General features: G+C 45.6%; 1 protein-coding gene across 3 annotated transcripts in view; it reads left to right on the forward strand.

Moving 5' to 3' along the window:
* Positions 1 to 22,258, forward strand: part of LIPE (lipase E, hormone sensitive type) — a 328,286-nt gene that overhangs the window by 190,829 nt on the left and 115,199 nt on the right. For 2 of the 3 annotated variants that reach the window (XM_082273583.1, XM_082273584.1), the window contains exon 1: positions 17,516 to 17,621. The exons of the other annotated variant lie outside the window; for it this stretch is intronic. In XM_082273583.1, the coding sequence (XP_082129709.1) occupies positions 17,570 to 17,621 (52 nt within the window). In that variant the 5' untranslated portion in view covers positions 17,516 to 17,569. Of the gene's footprint in view, positions 1 to 17,515; positions 17,622 to 22,258 lie in introns of those variants that run through there. 3 annotated transcript variants of the gene reach the window in all.

Below are 22,258 nucleotides of genomic sequence, written 5' to 3' on the forward strand. Positions count from 1 at the left end.
CCCTGTCCAATAAAGTTAACCCCTTCCCAGCCAGTGTCATTTTTGCAGTAACAGTGCATATATATAGCACTGATTACTGCAGTAATGTCACTGGTACCCCCAAAAGTGTCAAAAATGTCAGTCAAGGGTCCGATCTGTCCGCCGCAATGTCGCAGTACCGCAAAAAAAAACGCAGATCGCCGCCATTACTCGTTAAAAAAAAAAACACCAAAAATGACAAAAATCTTTCCCTTTGTTAGTAAACGCGATAACTTTTGCGCAAACCAATCAAAATACGCTTTTTGCGATTTTTTTTACCAAACATAGGTAGCGTAAAACAAATTGGCCGGAAATGTTAAAAAATTTTGATTTTTACATTTTTTTGGGGGGGAATTTCATATAAAAAAAAGTGAAAAATATTGTTGTTTTTGCAAAAATTACGCTATTTTTTTGTTTATAGCGCGTGATCAAAAAATCGCACAGGTGATCAAATACCACCAAAAGAAAGCTCTGTTTGTGGGAAAAAAAGGACGTGAAATTCGTTTAGGTACAGCGTCGCACGACCGCGCAATTGTCCGTTAAAGTCACGCAGTAAAAAATCGCAAAAAAACCCCTGGTCTTTTAGCAGGAAAATCCTCCGGTGGTAAAGTGGTTAACCCTTTGATCACCCCTGGTTTTAACCCCTTCACTGCCAGTGCCATTATTACTGTAACAGTGCACCCCCCAAAAGTGTCAAAAATGTCAGTTAGGGTTCCGATCTGTCCACTGCAATGTCGCAGTCCCGCAAAAAATTGCAAAGCGCCGCCGTTACTAGTAAAAAAAAATAAAAATGACAAATCTTTCCCCTAGTTCGTAGACGCGATAACTTTTGCGCAAACCAATCAAAATACACTTATTGGGATTTTTTTACCAAAAATATGTGGCAGAATACTAATTGGCCAAAAATGATGAAAAAAATAGATTTTTAAATTTTATTTTATTGGGAATGTTATATAGCAGAAAGTGAAAAATACTGCTTTTTTTTTCAAAATTGTCGCTCTTTTTTTGTTTATAGCACATAATAAAAAAAAAATTAAAAAAAAATCGCACAGGTGATCAAATACCACCAAAAGAAATCTCTGTTTGTGGGACAAAAAGGACATTAATTGTATTTGGGTACAGCGTCGCACGACCGCGCAGTTGTCAGTTAAATTAACCCAGTGCGGAATCACAAAAAGTGGCCTGGTCATTAAGAGGGCAAATCCTTCTGGTCCAGAAGTGGTTATATATGCATTCGCTTCTGTGCACAATCACGGAGGGACGAGGCACTTTATACATTTTTTTTTTTTTACGCGGTCCCTTTAACCGCTTGCCGACCGCCGCATGACTATTTACTGCGGCGGTCAGCCCCTCACAGGCAAAGCGACATAGGGCTACTTCGCTAGCCTGTGAGGATCTAGGGAGCGAGCGGACCCCCCCCGCGCGCGCGTGTGCGGGTCCGCCGGGCACTCGCGATCGTCCGTTACACCGGGAGAAAGGCAGGCGGCTAATGTAAACACAGCCACCTGTCATTTTTCCCTGTGTAAGAATAGCGATCATACGGTTCTGCTATGTAGGACCGTTGATCTCTGTTCTTACACATCAAGCCACAGCCAATCACAGTTAGAAACACGCCCCTAGGGACACACTTATCCCCTCCCTCTCAAAAAAAAATTAACCCCTTCACTGCCAGTGTCATTTTTACAGTAACAGTGCATATGTATAGCACTGATTACTGTAGTAATGTCACTGGTACCCCCAAAAGTGTCAAAAATGTCAGTCAAGGGTCCAATCTGTCCGCCGCAATGTTGCAGTCCCGCAAAAAATCGCAGATCGCCGCCATTACTCGTTAAAAAAAACCAACAAAAATTACAAAAATCTTTCCCTTAGTTAGTAAACGCAATAACTTTTGCGCAAACCAATCAAAATACGCTTTTTGCAATTTTTTTTACCAAAAATATGTAGCATAAAACAAATTGGCCTAAAATGTTAAAAAATTTTGATTTTTACATTTTTTTCTTGAGAATTTCATATAAAAAAATGTGAAAAATATTGTTATTTTTGCAAAATTGACGCTCTTTTTTTGTTTATAGCGCATGATCAAAAAATCACACAGGTGATCAAATACCACCAAAAGAAAGCTCTGTTTGTGGGAAAAAAAGGACATCAAATTTGTTTAGGTACAGCGTCTCGCACGACCGCGCAATTGTCCTTTAAAGTCACGCAGTACCGAATCGCAAAATACCCCCTGGTCAGGAAGGGGGTAAAATCTTCCGGGGCTTAAGTGGTTAAAAGTATTCAAAACACCAAGTTTGGCTGTTTTGAATGCTGTAACTTTTTTTTTAAATCTGGGGACTTTAAGGCTCCAGTAACCGAAAGTGATGTCATGACATTGCGTCTCGGTCTATACATGGGAGACCAGATCAGAGGCTTTGTTTGGCTCTTTGGCCAGCCGGTGGATGTGTCAGCTGGTAGCTTGCTTCCCCCCGTGGGACTGGAGAGCCGAGCGAGCTGTGGAAGGCCGTGTGGGGGGGGGGGGCGGTTGTCCCCCTCATTCCCTTTAATAACAACCAAGCGGCTACTCAGCCACATCGGTTATTATTCCAAGAAAGCTAACCGCCGGCTCCAAACAATGGTACCGGGGTGATCCCTGTAACTGCAGGCGTAACCCCAGTACAACCCCTTGAAACCGAGGCTTCATATTTGCAATCCCTCGGTATGAAGGGGTTAAACCGATTTGGACCCCTGAGTGGCCATTACTCGTGTCACCCCAACTAAAGAATGCTCACCCTTTCCCCTTCCCAGGACTCATTCTGGTGAAGGAAAGCAGGGAAACTCACAGAAACGTTTCTGCTATCAGATCTGGTTTCCCACCCAATAGAGCTTCCATGGCACTTGATGGGTGAAAAGGACTTGTAAATGGTTTCCCTGACTGCTCCATACTCTGTATAGACCATCCTCACTCTTCCTTCTTTCACGGAGGTCCGCGTGGGAGAGCCAGCCTGCTGCAGTAAAATGTGGCGGCTGGTCCGGAACCAGTTCATTTGCACCAACATATGTAAACGGTGTTCAAACCACACATGGGTATTGTCTGCGATCGTTAGAGTGAGAGCAATAATTCTAGTGCTAGACCTCCTCTGTAACTCTAAACTGGTAACCAGTACAATTTTTTAAAGCGTCGCCTATGGAGATTTTTAACCACTCGCCGACCGGTCACGTTGACCCTACTGCGGCAAAGTGGTTTGTTATCGTCCAGCGACGTAGACCTACGTCGCTGGACTCCTCCGCTTGTGGGCGGCGCGCGCGCCGCCGGAGGCTCGCTCCCGCTGTATTCAGTCACAGCGGGAGTCGGGCCAGGGGAGGAGCGGCGGTGATCACCACCGCTCATTCCCCGATCCCCGGGGATCGAGTGTGGAGATTCGCCCGCTTGTGTAAACAAAGCGGGTGGATCTCCTATGTGACAGGCAGGGTCAGATTGCAGGATTCAGCATAGCTGAACATGCGATCTGTCCCTGTGTCACTCAGTCACCCCCCCCCCCCACACACGTTAGTAAGCATCAGGCATACATTAACCCCTTGATCACCAATAAAAGTTAACCCCTTCCCTGCCAGTGTCATTTTTACAGTAACAGTGCATATTTATAGCACTGATTACTGCAGTAATGTCACTGGTACCCCCAAAAGTGTCAAAAATGTCAGTCATGGGTCCGATCTGTCCGCCGCAATGTCGCAGCCCCGCAAAAAAAAAAATCGCAGATCGCCGCCATTACTCGTTAAAAAAAAAACACCAAAAATGACAGAAATCTTTCCCTTAGTTAGTAAACGCAATAACTTTTGCGCAAACCAATCAAAATACGCTTATTGCGATTTTTTTTACCAAACATAGGTAGCAGAAAACAAATTGGCCAAAATTTTAAAAAAAAATTGGTTTTTACATCTTTTTTGGGAATTTCATATAAAAAAATGTTAAAAATATTGATATTTTTTCAAAATAAACGCATTTTTTTGTTTATAGCGCAAAAAGTAAAAATCGCACAGGTGATCAAACACCACCAAAAGAAAGCTCTGTTTGTGGGAAAAAAAGGACGTAAATTTAGTTTGGGTACGGCGTCGCATGACCGCGCAATTGTCAGTTAAAGTTGCACAGCGCCGAATCGCAAAAAGTGGCCTGGACGTAAGACAGCAAAATGCTCTAGTGGTAAAGTGGTTAAGGTGCCCATCTAATAGTTTTTTGAAACTATCAATGCTCCCTGCTCCCTTTCATTAGAAAAACTGTTATATAAAAATGTGGACTGTTTATGTAAATATGTACTGCACCGGATTTGGCCCAGATCCCATTAACCTTAACGAATTTTGGGTGGAGCGCGCATTCCCTGAGCGTTTCCAGCACAGTTACCGGCGGGTACCAGTGTGGCTGCATCGGGGGCGGGATCAGGGTGAATAAAGATGGGAGGCGCTGGATTGCATCGGGCTGAAGGGGCGGAGTTCCGATCACAGCCGAAAGCAAGGGGAAACCTATTTCGGCACCACATCGATGCATACCTACGATCGGGAGTTTTCCGATCATGTGACCGATGTGACTGCCAGTGCAGTTTTCAGCATTGAAAAAAACCTGACATGACATTACCATTGGTATGAACATGACACATAACTGATGTACTCTGATATAAACTGATGTCTCCTGAAATCTGCACATTTTCCCCATCCGTTTTCATGCATGAATGGTGTAAATGACTCCCTAAAGGTGAAATACATGAAGATAATATACGTATTACCAATAATTGATGTGTGAATGTCTCCCGCATTCAAGAAAAAAAAAAAAAAAAAGATCTTTCTGTCTCTAAAAATTATAGAAAATAAAATTGGAATAGAGCGCTGCATGAAGGAGTTATCGTCAGTTAGACTACAGCTCTAAAATCTGAATAACTGGGGGGAATAGTGGCTGATAGTGAAGCGGTTCTTCAGAATAGGGCAACACTTAACATGTATAATCTGCTTATAAAATCATATTAATCATTAATTAATCAATAATCTATAACTTACTAGGACGTGCAGATGTGCTCTGCACTGTTGAAGCTAAAAGGATAAGAAAAACGCCTGCAAATTTCATGTAAAATTCCATTGTCTGGAGCTTCACTGCGAACCAACTGAACTGATGCTGAGAGCAAACTGTTCTGGCAGACAAGCCCTGAGCGATCATTTATATACCAACTGCCGCTGTACCACATTAACCCTAATATAAGAGATACTATGATTTTACCGTATTAACCCTAATATAAGGGACATTATTTACCACATTGTTTACTCCATTATCACCAATATAAGGGACATTATTTACTAATTATCACCAATATAAGGGACATTATTTAACCCATTAACACCAATATAAGGAACATTATTTACTAATCAACACCAATATAAGGGACATTATTTACGCCATTATCACCAATATAAGGGACATTATTTACTAAGTAACACCAATAAAAGAGACACCATTATCACCAATATAAGGGACATTATATTATTATGGTTATTATTATAAGTGGTCAACCCATTATCATTAATATAAGGGACATCATTTACCCCATTAACACCAATCTAAGGGGCATTATTTTCCCACATTATTTAACCCATTAGCATCAATATAAGGGACATTATTTAACCCATTAGCGTCAATATAAGGGACACCATTTACCCCATTAACATCAATTTACGGGGCATTATTTACCCCATTAACACCAATCTAAGGGGCATTATTTTCCCACATTATTTACTCCATTAACACCATTGTAAGGGACATTTTTTACCCCATTAACACCAATATAAAAGGCATTATTTACACCATTAAAACCAATATAAGGGGCACTTTTTGCCCCACTACCACCAATTTAAGGGACATTATTTACCTCGTTAATACAAACAGAAGGGATGTTATTTACCCAGTTAACAAAAGTAGGGGACATTTTTTACCCTGGTGAAACCCTTTGAGCATACAGTCTATGCGCATTTCGGACAGTCATTGCGTTTGCCAGGACGCTGTACGCTTTACGCATGTCTCGTGACCTCAGGAGGCTGAAATACGTTTGTTTGTCACCCTCCCTGGACTCTCTCAGTAACTCTGCTGCTGTCAGATTTGGTTTCTCCAGCTTTTCAAGGGTTAACCCCTTCATGTCCTTTTCTGACATTTGCCACTTGCAAGAAAACATCTGTATTTTTGCTAGAAAATTACTTAGAACCCCAGACACTATATATATATATATATATATATATATATATACTGTATATATATATATATTTATATATATATATATATATATATATATATATATATATATATGTATATATATATTTTAGCCTAGAGAATAAAATGGCGGTCGTTGAAATATTTTATGTCGCACAGTATTTGCATAGCGGTCTTTCAAACACAATTTTTTGGTGAATAAATACACTTTCATGAATTAGAAAAAAACAAAACTGTAAGGTTAGTCCAATTTTTTTGCATAATGTGAAAGATGATTTTACACCGAGTAACTAGATACCTAAAATTTCATGCTTTAAAACTGCACACATTCGTGGAATGGCGACAAACTACGGTGCTTAAAAATCTCCATAGGCGACGCATTAAAAAATTATAATGGTTACCAGTTTAGAGTTACAGAGGAGGTCTAGCACTAGAATTTTTGCTCTCACTCTGAACACCGTTTACATATGGCGGTGCAAATTAACTGCTTCCGACAAGCCGTGGCATTTTACTGCGGCAGGCTGGCTCTCCCACGCGAACCTCCGTAGCATCACGGCGGCTCGCGGGAGCGGTCCTGGGCGTGCGTGCCGCTGGCGGCGCGATTCCGCGCCCATTCTCCTCCCCCGTAGCTCGGCTACGGGTCCCATGGCTGCAGGGAACCCCACGATCGCTGCGGGGAGTGACAGAAGGTGGTGTGTCGTTGTAAACACGGCGCACCGCTCCTCTGTCACTGAAAGAAGCAGGGCAACTGTCATCCTGTGATTTCGGATCACAGGAGCCCTGCTTCTATGTTTACTATCTGCCCCCCTCCCCTAACAGTTAGAATCACTCCCTAGGTACACATTTAACCCTTTGATCCCCCCTGGTGTTAACCCCTTCACTGCCAGTGCCATTATTACTGTGACAGTGCACCCCCCAAAAGTGTCAAAAATGTCAGTTAGGGTTCCGATCTGTCCGCCGCAATGTCGCAGTCCTGCAAAAAATTGCAAATCGCCGCCGTTACTAGTAAAAAAAAATAAAAATGACAAATCTTTCCCCTAGTTTGTAGACGCGATAACTTTTGCGCAAACCAATCAAAATACACTTATTGGTATTTTTTTACCAAAAATATGTGGCAGAATACTAATTGGCCAAAAATGATGAAAAAAATAGATTTTTAAATGTTATTTTATTGGGAATGTTATATAGCAGAAAGTGAAAAATACTGCTTTTTTTTTTTCAAAATTGTCGCTCTTTTTTTGTTTATATCACATAATAAAAAAAAAATAAAAAAAAAAATAAAAAAAAAAAATCGCACAGGTGATCAAATACCACAAAAAGAAAGCTCTTTTTGTGGGACAAAAAGGACATCAATTGTATTTGGGTACAGCGTCGCACAACCGCGCAGTTGTCAGTTAAATTAACGCAGTGCGGAATCACAAAAAGTGGCCTGGTCATTAAGGGGGAAAATCCTTCTGGTCCAGAAGTGGTTATATATGCATTCCCTTCTGTGCACAATCACGGAGGGACGAGGTACTTTATACTTTTTTTTTTTTTTTTTTACGCGGTCCCTTTAACCGCTTGCCGACCGCCGCATGACTATTTACTGCGGCGGTCAGCTCCTCACAGGCAAAGTGACATAGGGCTACGTCGCTAGCCTGTGAGGATCTACGGAGCGAGCGGACCCCCCCCCCCCCCCGCGAGCGCGCGCGTGTGCCCGGCGGAACGGATGTCCGCCGGGGCATTCGCGATCGTCCGTTACACCGGGAGAAAGGCAGGCGGCTAATGTAAACACAGCCGCCTGTCATTTTTCCCTGTGTAAGAATAGCGATCATACGGTTCTGCTATGTAGGACCGTTGAGCTCTGTCCAATCACAGTTAGAAACACGCCCCTAGGGACACACTTATCCCCTCCCTCTCAAAAAAAATTAACCCCTTCACTGCCAGTGTCATTTTTACAGTAACAGTGTATATGTATAGCACTGATTACTGTAGTAATGTCACTGGTAACCCCAAAAGTGTCAAAAATGTCAGTCAAGGGTCCAATCTGTCCGCCGCAATGTCGCAGTACCGCAAAAAATCGCAGATCGCCGCCATTACTCGTTAAAAAAACCAACAAAAATTACAAAAATCTTTCCCTTAGTTAGTAAACACAATAACTTTTGCGCAAACCAATCAAAATACGCTTTTTGCGATTTTTTTTACCAAACATATGTAGCAGAAAACAAATTGGCCTAAAATGTTAAAAAATTTTGATTTTTACATTTTTTTTCTTGAGAATTTCATATAAAAAAATGTGAAAAATATTGTTATTTTTGCAAAATTGACGCTCTTTTTTTGTTTATAGCGCATGATCAAAAAATCGCACAGGTGGTCAAATACCACCAAAAGAAAGCTCTGTTTGTGGGAAAAAAGGACGTCAAATTCATTTAGGTACAGTGTCGCACGACCACGCAATTGTCCGTTAAAGTCCCGCAGTGCCGAATCGCAAAATAGGCCCTGGTCAGGAAGGGGGTAAAATCTTCTGGGGCTTAAGTGGTTAAAAAAAAAAAAATGTTTTGATCGCTTTTATTGCTGTCACAAGGAATGTAAACATCCCATGTGACAATTTCATTTGGGTACAGCGTTGCACGACCGCACAATTGTCCGTTAAAGTCACGCAGTGCCAAATCCCAAAATAGGGCCTGGACTTTGAGCAGCCAAATCCTCCGGGGCTAAAGTGGTTAAAGCATGACTTTTTAGGTATCTAGTTACTCGGTGTAAAATCATCTTTCACATTATACAAAAAAATTGGACTAACTTTACAGTTTTGTTTTTTTCTAATTCATGAAAGTGTATTTATTCACCAAAAAATTGTGTTTGAAAGACCGCTATGCAAATACTGTGCGACAAAATATTGCAACGGCCGCTATTTTATTCTCTAGGCTAAAATATATATATATATAATGTTTGGGGTTCTGAGTAATTTTCTAGCACAAAAAAAACACAGATGTTTTCTTGCGAGCAGCAAATGTCAGAAAGGGACATGAAGGGGTTAACTAACCCTTGAAAAGCTGGAGAAACCAAATGTGACAGCAGCAATGTTACTGAGAGAGTGCAGGGAGGGTGACAACACTTTGTATTCCCTTCATGTATGTGTGATCATTTTCTGTCTTCTAGTGATGGGATTTGCATTGAATAGAGCCTCTCATCTTCACATACATGTAACATATATGTGTGCCATTATATCATCTCATATACATGTAACATATATGTGTGCCATTATATCCTCTCATATACATGTAACATATATGTGTGCCATTATATCATCTCATATACATGTAACATATATGTGTGCCATTATATCATCTCATATACTGTACTATGTGTGTTTAATGTTTCACTAAACTGAATGGCTGCATCGGGGGCGCGCACGGGGGCGGGGTCAGGGGGAATAAAGTGCTGTAATGTTTTGTAAATAGATTCCACGAGAGACAATGGGCGGAGTATTGATAAGCTGGAGAGGCGGAGCTGGGCGGAGCATTGATCGGCTGGAGAGGCGGAGCTGGGAGGAGCTGGGCGGAGTACTGATCGGCTGGAGAGGCGGAGCTGGGAGGAGCTGGGCGGAGTACTGATCGACTGGAGGGGCGGAGCATTGATCGGCTGGAGGGGCGGAGCTGGGCGGAGTACTGATCGGCTGGAGAGGCGGAGCTGGGAGGAGCTGACTACAGCCCTGAAATCTGAATAACTGGGGGGAATAGTGGCTGATAGTGAAGCGGTTCTTCAGAATAGGGCAACACTTAACATGTATAATCTGCTTATAAAATCATATTAATCATTAATTAATCAATAATCAATAACTTACTAGGTCGTGCAGATGTGCTCTGCACTGTTGAAGCTAAAAGGATAAGAAAAACGCCTGCAAATTTCATGTAAAATTCCATTGTCTGGAGCTTCACTGCGAACCAACTGAACTGATGCTGAGAGCAAACTGTTCTGGCAGACAAGCCCTGAGCGATCATTTATATACCAACTGCCACTGTACCACATTAACCCTAATATAAGAGATACTATGATTTTACCGTATTAACCCTAATATAAGGGACATTATTTACCACATTGTTTACTCCATTATCACCAATATAAGGGACATTATTTACTAATCAACACCAATATAAGGGACATTATTTACACCATTATCACCAATATAAGGGACATTATATTATTATTATTATGGTTATTATTATAAGTGGTTAACCCATTATTATTAATATAAGGGACATTATTTACCCCATTATCACCAATATAAGGGACATTATTTACGCCATTATCACCAATATAAGGGACATTATTTACGCCATTATCACCAATATAAGGGACATTATTTACGCCATTATCACCAATATAAGGGACATTATTTACCCCATTATCACCAATATAAGGGACATTATTTAACCCATTAACACCAACATAAGGGACATTATTTACTAATTAACACCAATAAAAGAGACATTATTTACACCATTATCACCAATATAAGGGACATTATTTACACCATTATCACCAATATAAGGGACATTATTTACACCATTATCACCAATATAAGGGACATTATTTACACCATTATCAACAATATAAGGAACATTATTTACACCATTATCACCAATATAAGGGACATTATTTACACCATTATCACCAATATAAGGGACATTATTTACACCATTATCAACAATATAAGGAACATTATTTACACCATTATCACCTATATAAGGGACATTATTTACGCCATTATCACCAATATAAGGGACATTATATTATTATGGTTATTATTATAAGTGGTCAACCCATTATCATTAATATAAGGGACATCATTTACCCCATTAACACCAATCTAAGGGGCATTATTTTCCCACATTATTTACTCCATTAAAACCAATATAAGGGACACTTTTTGCCCCACTACCACCAATTTAAGGGACATTATTTACCTCATTAATACAAACAGAAGGGATGTTATTTACCCAGTTAACAAAAGTAGGGGACATTATTTTCCCTGGTGAAACCCTTTGAGCGCACAGTCTATACGCATTTCGGACAGTCATTGCGTTTGCCAGGCCGCTGTACGCTTTACGCATGTCTCGTGACCTCAGGAGGCTGAAATACGTTTGTTTGTCACCCTCCCTGGACTCTCTCAGTAACTCAGCTGCTGTCAGATTTGGTTTCTCCAACTTTTCAAGGGTTAACCCCTTCATGTCCTTTCCTGACATTTGCTGCTTGCAAGAAAACATCTGTGTTTTTGCTAGAAAATTACTCAGAACCCCAAACACTATATATATATATATATTTTAGCCTAGAGAATAAAATGGTTGTCGTTGAAATATTTTATGTCGCACAGTATTTGCATAGCGGTCTTTCAAACACAATTTTTTGGTGAATAAATACACTTTCATGAATTAAAAAAAACAAAACTGTAAGGTTAGTCCAATTTTTTGTATAATGTGAAAGATGATTTTACACCGAGTAACTAGATACCTAAAATTTCATGCTTTAAAACTGCACACATTAGTGGAATGGCGACAAACTACGGTGCTTAAAAATCTCCATAGGCAACGCTTTAAAAAATTATAATGGTTACCAGTTTAGAGTTACAGAGGAGGTCTAGCACTAACGATCGCAGACAATACCTCGCGTGTGGTTTGAACACCGTTTACATATGGCGGTGCAAATTAACTACTTCCAGACCAGCCGCCGCATTTTACTGCGGCAGGCTGGCTCTCCCACGCGAACCTCCGTAGTATCACAGCGGCTCGCGGGAGCGGTCCTGGGCGTGCGTGCCTCTGGCGGCGCGATTCCGCGCCCATTCTCCTCCCCCGTAGCTCGGCTATGGGTCCCATGGCTGCAGGGAACCCGACGATCGCTGTGGGGAGTGACAGAAGGTGGCGTGTCGTTGTAAACACGGCGCACCGCTCCTCTGTCACTGACAGAAGCAGGGCAACTGTCATCCTGTGATTTCGGATCACAGGAGCCCTGCTTCTATGTTTACTATCTGCCCCCCCCCCCTAACAGTTAGAATCACTCCCTAGGTACACATTTAACCCTTTGATCACCCCTGGTTTTAAACCCTTCACTGCCAGTGCCATTATTACTGTAACAGTGCACCCCCCAAAAGTGTCAAAAATGTCAGTTAGGGTTCCGATCTGTCCGCTGCAATGTCGCAGTCCCGCAAAAAATTGCAAATCGCCGCCGTTACTAGTAAAAAACAAATAAAAATTACAAATCTTTCCCCTAGTTCGTAGACGCGATAACTTTTGCACAAACCAATCAAAATACACTTGTTGGTATTTTTTTACCAAAAATATGTGGCAGAATACTAATTGGCCAAAAATGATGAAAAAAAATAGATTTTTAAATTTTATTTTATTGGGAATGTTATATAGCAGAAAGTGAAAAATACTGCTTTTTTTTTTTCAAAATTGTCGCTCTTTTTTTGTTTATAGCACATAATAAAAAAAAAATTAAAAAAAATCGCACAGGTGATCAAATACCACCAAAAGAAAGCTCTGTTTGTGGGACAAAAAGGACATCAATTGTATTTGGGTACAGCGTCGCACGACCGCGCAGTTGTCAGTTAAATTAACGCAGTGCAGAATCACAAAAAGTGGCCTGGTCATTAAGAGGGCAAATCCTTCTGGTCCAGAAGTGGTTATATATGCATTCGCTTCTGTGCACAATCACGGAGGGACGAGGTACTTTATACATTTTTTTTTTTTTTTTTTTACGCGGTCCCTTTAACCGCTTGCCGACCGCCGCATGACTATTTACTGCGGCGGTCAGCCCCTCACAGGCAAAGCGACATAGAGCTACGTCGATAGCCTGTGGGGATCTAGGGAGCGAGCGGACCCCCCCGCGCGCGCGTGTGCGTCCGCCGGGCACTCGCGATCGTCCGTTACACCGGGAGAAAGGCAGGCGGCTAATGTAAACACAGCCGCCTGTCATTCTTCCCTGTGTAATAATAGTGATCATACGGTTCTGCTATGTAGGACCGTTGATCTCTGTTCTTACACATCAAGCCACAGCCAATCACAGTTAGAAACACGCCCCTAGGGACACACTTATCCCCTCCCTCTCAAAAAAAATGAACCCCTTCACTGCCAGTGTCATTTTTACAGTAACAGTGTATATGTATAGCACTGATTACTGCAGTAATGTCACTGGTACCCCCAAAAGTGTCAAAAATGTCAGTCAAGGGTCCAATCTGTCCACCGCAATGTTGCAGTCCCGCAAAAAATCGCAGATCGCCGCCATTACTCGTTAAAAAAAAACAACAAAAATTACAAAAATCTTTCCCTTAGTTAGTAAACGCAATAACTTTTGCGCAAACCAATCAAAATACGCTTTTTGCGATTTTTTTTACCAAACATATGTAGCAGAAAACAAATTGGCCTAAAATGTTAAAAAATTTTGATTTTTACATTTTTTTTCTTGAGAATTTCATATAAAAAAATGTGAAAAATATTGTTATTTTTGCAAAATTGTGGCTCTTTTTTTGTTTATAGCGCATGATCAAAAAATCACACAGGTGATCAAATACCACCAAAAGAAAGCTCTGTTTGTGGGAAAAAAAGGACGTCAAATTCGTTTAGGTACAGCGTCGCACGACCGCGCAATTGTCCGTTAAAGTCCCGCAGTGCCGAATCGCAAAATAGGCCCTGGTCAGGAAGGGGGTAAAATCTTCTGGGGCTTAAGTGGTTAAAAAAAAAAATGTTTTGATCACTTTTATTGCTGTCACAAGGAATGTAAACATCCCATGTGACAATTTAATTTGGGTACAGCGTCGCACGACCGCACAATTGTCCGTTAAAGTCACGCAGTGCCAAATCGCAAAATAGGGCCTGGTCTTTGAGCAGCCAAATCCTCCGGGGCTAAAGTGGTTAAAGCATGAAATTTTAGGTATCTAGTTACTCGGTGTAAAATCATCTTTCACATTATACAAAAAAATTGGAATAACTTTACAGTTTTGTTTTTTCTAATTGTATTTATTCACAAAAAAATTGCATTTGAAAGACGCTATGCAAATACTGTGCGACAAAATATTGCAACGGCCGCTATTTTATTCTCTAGGCTAAAATATATATATATATAATGTTTGGGGTTCTGAGTAATTTTCTAGCACAAAAAAAACACAGATGTTTTCTTGCGAGCAGCAAATGTCAGAAAGGGACATGAAGGGGTTAACTAACCCTTGAAAAGCTGGAGAAACCAAATGTGACAGCAGCAATGTTACTGAGAGAGTGCAGGGAGGGTGACAACACTTTGTATTCCCTTCATGTATGTGTGATCATTTTCTGTCTTCTAGTGATGGGATTTGCATTGAATAGAGCCTCTCATCTTCACATACATGTAACATATATGTGTGCCATTATATCATCTCATATACATGTAACATATATGTGTGCCATTATATCATCTCATATACATGTAACATATATGTGTGCCATTATATCATCTCATATACATGTAACATATATGTGTGTCATTATATCCTCTCATATACTGTACTATGTGTGTTTAATGTTTCACTAAACTGAATGGCTGCATCGGGGGCGCGCACGGGGGCGGGGTCAGGGGGAATAAAGTGCTGTAATGTTTTGTAAATAGATTCCACGAGAGACAATGGGCGGAGTATTGATAAGCTGGAGAGGCGGAGCTGGGCGGAGCATTGATCGGCTGGAGAGGCGGAGCTGGGAGGAGCTGGGCGGAGTACTGATCGGCTGGAGAGGCGGAGCTGGGAGGAGCTGGGCGGAGTACTGATCGACTGGAGGGGCGGAGCATTGATCGGCTGGAGGGGCGGAGCTGGGCGGAGTACTGATCGGCTGGAGAGGCGGAGCTGGGAGGAGCTGACTACAGCCCTGAAATCTGAATAACTGGGGGGAATAGTGGCTGATAGTGAAGCGGTTCTTCAGAATAGGGCAACACTTAACATGTATAATCTGCTTATAAAATCATATTAATCATTAATTAATCAATAATCTATAACTTACTAGGTCGTGCAGATGTGCTCTGCACTGTTGAAGCTAAAAGGATAAGAAAAACGCCTGCAAATTTCATGTAAAATTCCATTGTCTGGAGCTTCACTGCGAACCAACTGAACTGATGCTGAGAGCAAACTGTTCTGGCAGACAAGCCCTGAGCGATCATTTATATACCAACTGCCACTGTACCACATTAACCCTAATATAAGAGATACTATGATTTTACCGTATTAACCCTAATATAAGGGACATTATTTACCACATTATTTACTCCATTATCACCAATATAATATTATTATTATTATAGGTGGTTAACCCATTAACATCAATTTACGGGGCATTATTTACACCATTATCACCAATATAAGGGACATTATATTATTATTATTATGGTTATTATTATAAGTGGTCAACCCATTATAATTAATATAAGGGACATCATTTACCCCATTAACACCAATCTAAGGGGCATTATTTTCCCACATTATTTACTCCATTAACACCAATATAAGGGACATTATTTACACCATTATCACCAATATAAGGGACATTATTTACGCCATTATAACCAATATAAGGGAAATTATTTACACCATTATCACCAATATAAGGGACATTATTTACGCCATTATCACCAATATAAGGGACATTATTAAACCCATTAACACCAACATAAGGGACATTATTTACACCATTATCACCAATATAAGGGACATTATTTACACCATTATCACCAATATAAGGGACATTATTTACACCATTATCAACAATATAAGGGACATTATTTACACCATTATCACCAATATAAGGGACATTATTTACACCATTATCACCAATATAAGGGACATTATTTACGCCATTATAACCAATATAAGGGACATTATTTACTCCATTATCACCAATATAAGGGACATTATTTACGCCATTATCACCAATATAAGGGACATTATTTAACCCATTAACACCAACATAAGGGACATTATTTACTAATTAACACCAATAAAAGAGACATTATTTACACCATTATCACCAATATAAGGGACATTATTTACACCATTATCACCAATATAAGGGACATTATTTACACCATTATCACCAATATAAGGGACATTATTTACTAATTATCACCAATATAAGGGACATTATTTACACCATTATCAACAATATAAGGGACATTATTTACACCATTATCACCAATATAAGGGACATTATTTACACCATTATCACCAATATAAGGGACATTATTTACACCATTATCACCAATATAAGGGACATTATTTACACCATTATCAACAATATAAGGGACATTATTTACACCATTATCACCAATATAAGGGACATTATTTACCCCATTATCACCAATATAAGGGACATTATTTACACCATTATCACCTATATAAGGGACATTATATTATTATGGTTATTATTATAAGGGGTCAACCCATTATCATTAATATAAGGGACATTATTTACCCCATTAACACCAATCTAAGGGGCATTATTTTCCCACATTATTTACACCATTAACACCAATATAAGGGACATTTTTTGCCCCACTACCACCAATTTAAGGGACATTATTTACCTCATTAATACAAACAGAAGGGATGTTATTTACCCAGTTAACAAAAGTAGGGGACATTATTTACCCTGGTGAAACCCTTTGAGCGCACAGTCTATGCGCATTTCGGACAGTCATTGCGTTTGCCAGGCCGCTGTACGCTGTACGCTATACGCTGTATGCTGTACGCTATACGCTGTACGCTGTATGCTGTACGCATGTCTCGTGACCTCAGGAGGCTGAAATACGTTTGTTTGTTAATGGCGGAGAAATTTGCCCACCAGATGGTCAGTTTGTGTTCCAGACGGCGGCATTGGAAATCGATAAAACAATGAGAACCTGTAAAATAAGCGGCAAATCTGAAATTCAAAAAAAAAAAATCTGAAATTCGTTGCCATAATAAATCTCCCCGAAAAGTCAACAAGGAAACAAAACAGAATTTTTAAAATTAAAATTTCTCATTTATTGAAAGTTTGTAGAATGGTAGAATTCATATATATATATATATATATGCTAGGAGGGAGAGAAGTGACAGGTCAGCAATACGATGCAATAGAGGGAATATTGTAACATTTTCCTCACCATCCAGGTACACAAACGCTGCTGTGCTCTGTCTCTGCCACTAGGTGTCAGGCTGATACCACCTCCCTCTGTCTCTGCCATCCTGTAGTCACTCTCTGGTTGTCTCCCCCCCCCCCCCCCCGCGGCTGGGCGGGGTCCAGTCAGGTGGGCTATCGGCGGGGCGTGTCCTGCTGTCAATGTAGATGACGGTCCGGCAACATGGCGCCGGGCGGGGAGGGGGAGGAAGGAGCCGGCACCGAGCAATATGCAGGTCAGTCTTTGTGTCAGGTTGTACGTTGCGACGGGGGAGGGGGTGGTGTTCTGTGTCTCCTGTGTGAGGAGCTGTACGTCGCCATGGGTGACAGTGGGAGGGGTCTGTGTGTTATTATTTTGACTCTGCCTGCTGCATAGTGTGCCCTCTGCCCTGTACAAGGCCCTGACAGGGAGTGATAGATGTGCCCAGGAGATGTGTTATAGGTCTGTGTACAGTCTGCAGAGGAGACCAATGAGAGGACAAATGTCTGAGATCTCAGCAAGGTTCACTTCTCTGCGACCCGCCATAGCCGCCCCGACTTCTCTGCGACCCGCCATAGCCGCCCCGACTTCTCTGCGACCCGCCATAGCCCCCCCCGACTTCTCTGCGACCCGCCATAGCCCCCCCGACTTCTCTGCGACCCGCCATAGCCGCCCCGACTTCTCTGCGACCCGCCATAGCCACCCCGACTTCTCTGCGACCCGCCATAGCCACCCCGACTTCTCTGCGACCCGCCATAGCCCCCCCCGACTTCTCTGCGACCCGCCATAGCCCCCCCGACTTCTCTGCGACCCGCCATAGCCGCCCCGACTTCTCTGCGACCCGCCATAGCCGCCCCGACTTCTCTGCGACCCGCCATAGCCCCCCCGACTTCTCTGCGACCCGCCATAGCCGCCCCGACTTCTCTGCGACCCGCCATAGCCGCCCCGACTTCTCTGCGACCCGCCATAGCCGCCCCGACTTCTCTGCGACCCGCCATAGCCGCCCCGACTTCTCTGCGACCCGCCATAGCCGCCCCGACTTCTCTGCGACCCGCCATAGCCGCCCCGACTTCTCTGCGACCCGCCATAGCCGCCCCGACTTCTCTGCGACCCGCCATAGCCGCCCCGACTTCTCTGCGACCCGCCATAGCCGCCCCGACTTCTCTGCGACCCGCCATAGCCGCCCCGACTTCTCTGCGACCCGCCATAGCCGCCCGACTTCTCTGCGACCCGCCATAGCCGCCCCGACTTCTCTGCGACCCGCCATAGCCGCCCCGACTTCTCTGCGACCCGCCATAGCCGCCCCGACTTCTCTGCGACCCGCCATAGCCGCCCCGACTTCTCTGCGACCCGCCATAGCCCCCCCGACTTCTCTGCGACCCGCCATAGCCCCCCCGACTTCTCTGCGACCCGCCATAGCCGCCCCGACTTCTCTGCGACCCGCCATAGCCCCCCCGACTTCTCTGCGACCCGCCATAGCCGCCCCGACTTCTCTGCGACCCGCCATAGCCGCCCCGACTTCTCTGCGACCCGCCATAGCCGCCCCGACTTCTCTGCGACCCGCCATAGCCCCCCCGACTTCTCTGCGACCCGCCATAGCCGCCCCGACTTCTCTGCGACCCGCCATAGCCCCCCCGACTTCTCTGCGACCCGCCATAGCCGCCCCGACTTCTCTGCGACCCGCCATAGCCGCCCCGACTTCTCTGCGACCCGCCATAGCCGCCCCGACTTCTCTGCGACCCGCCATAGCCGCCCCGACTTCTCTGCGACCCGCCATAGCCGCCCCGACTTCTCTGCGACCCGCCATAGCCGCCCCGACTTCTCTGCGACCCGCCATAGCCGCCCCGACTTCTCTGCGACCCGCCATAGCCGCCCCGACTTCTCTGCGACCCGCCATAGCCGCCCCGACTTCTCTGCGACCCGCCATAGCCGCCCCGACTTCTCTGCGACCCGCCATAGCCGCCCGACTTCTCTGCGACCCGCCATAGCCGCCCCGACTTCTCTGCGACCCGCCATAGCCGCCCCGACTTCTCTGCGACCCGCCATAGCCGCCCCGACTTCTCTGCGACCCGCCATAGCCGCCCCGACTTCTCTGCGACCCGCCATAGCCGCCCCGACTTCTCTGCGACCCGCCATAGCCCCCCCGACTTCTCTGCGACCCGCCATAGCCCCCCCGACTTCTCTGCGACCCGCCATAGCCGCCCCGACTTCTCTGCGACCCGCCATAGCCCCCCCGACTTCTCTGCGACCCGCCATAGCCGCCCCGACTTCTCTGCGACCCGCCATAGCCGCCCCGACTTCTCTGCGACCCGCCATAGCCGCCCCGACTTCTCTGCGACCCGCCATAGCCCCCCCCGACTTCTCTGCGACCCGCCATAGCCGCCCCGACTTCTCTGCGACCCGCCATAGCCCCCCCGACTTCTCTGCGACCCGCCATAGCCGCCCCGACTTCTCTGCGACCCGCCATAGCCGCCCCGACTTCTCTGCGACCCGCCATAGCCGCCCCGACTTCTCTGCGACCCGCCATAGCCGCCCCGACTTCTCTGCGACCCGCCATAGCCGCCCCGACTTCTCTGCGACCCGCCATAGCCGCCCCGACTTCTCTGCGACCCGCCATAGCCGCCCCGACTTCTCTGCGACCCGCCATAGCCGCCCCGACTTCTCTGCGACCCGCCATAGCCGCCCCGACTTCTCTGCGACCCGCCATAGCCGCCCCGACTTCTCTGCGACCCGCCATAGCCGCCCCGACTTCTCTGCGACCCGCCATAGCCGCCCCGACTTCTCTGCGACCCGCCATAGCCGCCCCGACTTCTCTGCGACCCGCCATAGCCGCCCCGACTTCTCTGCGACCCGCCATAGCCGCCCCGACTTCTCTGCGACCCGCCATAGCCGCCCCGACTTCTCTGCGACCCGCCATAGCCGCCCCGACTTCTCTGCGACCCGCCATAGCCCCCCCCGACTTCTCTGCGACCCGCCATAGCCCCCCCGACTTCTCTGCGACCCGCCATAGCCGCCCCGACTTCTCTGCGACCCGCCATAGCCGCCCCGACTTCTCTGCGACCCGCCATAGCCGCCCCGACTTCTCTGCGACCCGCCATAGCCGCCCCGACTTCTCTGCGACCCGCCATAGCCGCCCCGACTTCTCTGCGACCCGCCATAGCCCCCCCGACTTCTCTGCGACCCGCCATAGCCCCCCCGACTTCTCTGCGACCCGCCATAGCCCCCCCGACTTCTCTGCGACCCGCCATAGCCCCCCCGACTTCTCTGCGACCCGCCATAGCCGCCCCGACTTCTCTGCGACCTGCCATAGCCCCCCCGACTTCTCTGCGACCTGCCATAGCCGCCCCGACTTCTCTGCGACCTGCCATAGCCTCCCGACTTCACTGTGACCCGCCATAGACTTACCAACTTCACCGTGACCCGCCATAGCCGCCCAACTCCCCCCCCCCTGTGACCCGCCATAGCCGCCCGACTCTCCCCCTGTGACTCGCCATAGCCGCCCGACTGGCCCCCCCCCCCCCCCCGTGACCCGCCATAGCCGCCCGACTCCCCCCCTGTGACCCGCCATAGCCACCCGACTCCCCCCCTGTGACCCGCCATAGCCGCCCGACTCCCCCCCCAAACCCCCCCCCTGTTAGCCGCCCCGACTTTTCCCAGGACCTGCCGTAGCTGCCCCGACTTCTCCGTGACCCCCCCCATAGCCACCCCGACTTCACCATGACCCGCCATAGACATCCGAACTTCACTGTGACCCGCCGTAGCCGCCCGAGTTTCCCAGGACCTGCCGTAGCCGCCCCGATTTCCCCGTGACTGGAGTGTCCAGTATGGATCCTCTGGCCTCAGTGCTACCCCCCCCCCCCCCCATGGGATAATTCATGCACCTCTATCAAAAAGTATCTGAATTTGTCACAGGCACCAACATTTGGTGACACAATTCTTATGAATTGCAGGGATTATTGTTATCAGTTAATTGCTGCTTGTTTATCAGGTATGGCCGCCCTCCTGTGTGTACAGAATGTATGCATGAGGCATTGACAAACCACCGCCACATCCTGTTCAGTCCTACATCCGGCTGAAAACTACCGTGTGTCATTATTTGGTGGGGCACTGATTGGGTGGAACTGATTCTTCTCTGCAGTGCAGGTAATCATAGTATTATGTAAATGTTGGATCATGGCCTTATTACAGGTGAAGATGCTGCTCATAGGAATACAATGAATGATGGGAGTTCATGACCTTAAAGCATAAAGGAACATTTATTTTTTCCCTCCAAGTTTTATTGAAAGGAAACTTGTACTGAGAGATGTGGTCACTGCCATTATAAACGCCCTTCTGCTGGTTGCCTGTAGGGATAGACTGATATGTCTTTTTCAGGGCCGATACCAATATTTTGGCCATTGCATGTTGGTATCGGCCGATATTTTGTTCATTTAAAGTTTTGAAAAATAAAGACAATTTTTGACACAAATCTGGTACTGAACATGTTAATTTTTGTTCAATGCTTAATGGCTGGCTGGCTGGCACCCTGTGGTGGTTGGCTGGCTGGCACCCTGTGGTGGTTGGCTGGCTGGCACCCTGTGGTGGTTGGCTGGCTGGTACCCTGTGGTGGTTGGCTGGCTGGCACCCTGTGGTGGGTGGTTGGCTGGCTGGCACCCTGTGGTGGGTGGTTGGCTGGCACCCTGTGGTGGTTGGCTGGCTGGTACCCTGTGGTGGTTCGCTGGCTGGCACCCTGTGGTGGGTGGTTGGCTGGCTGGCATCCTGTGGTGGGTGGCTGGCTGGTACAGGGCCTGTGGGTGGCTGGCTGGCTGGTACAGGGCCTGTGGATGTGGGTGGCTGACTGGCACCGGGCTGCTGTGGGTGGGTGAATGGCTGTGATACACTCCCGTGAGACTA

The sequence above is a fragment of the Pelophylax lessonae genome, assembly GCF_965119305.1.
Source record: "Pelophylax lessonae genome assembly, chromosome: 12".
Lineage (NCBI taxonomy): Eukaryota > Metazoa > Chordata > Amphibia > Anura > Ranidae > Pelophylax > Pelophylax lessonae.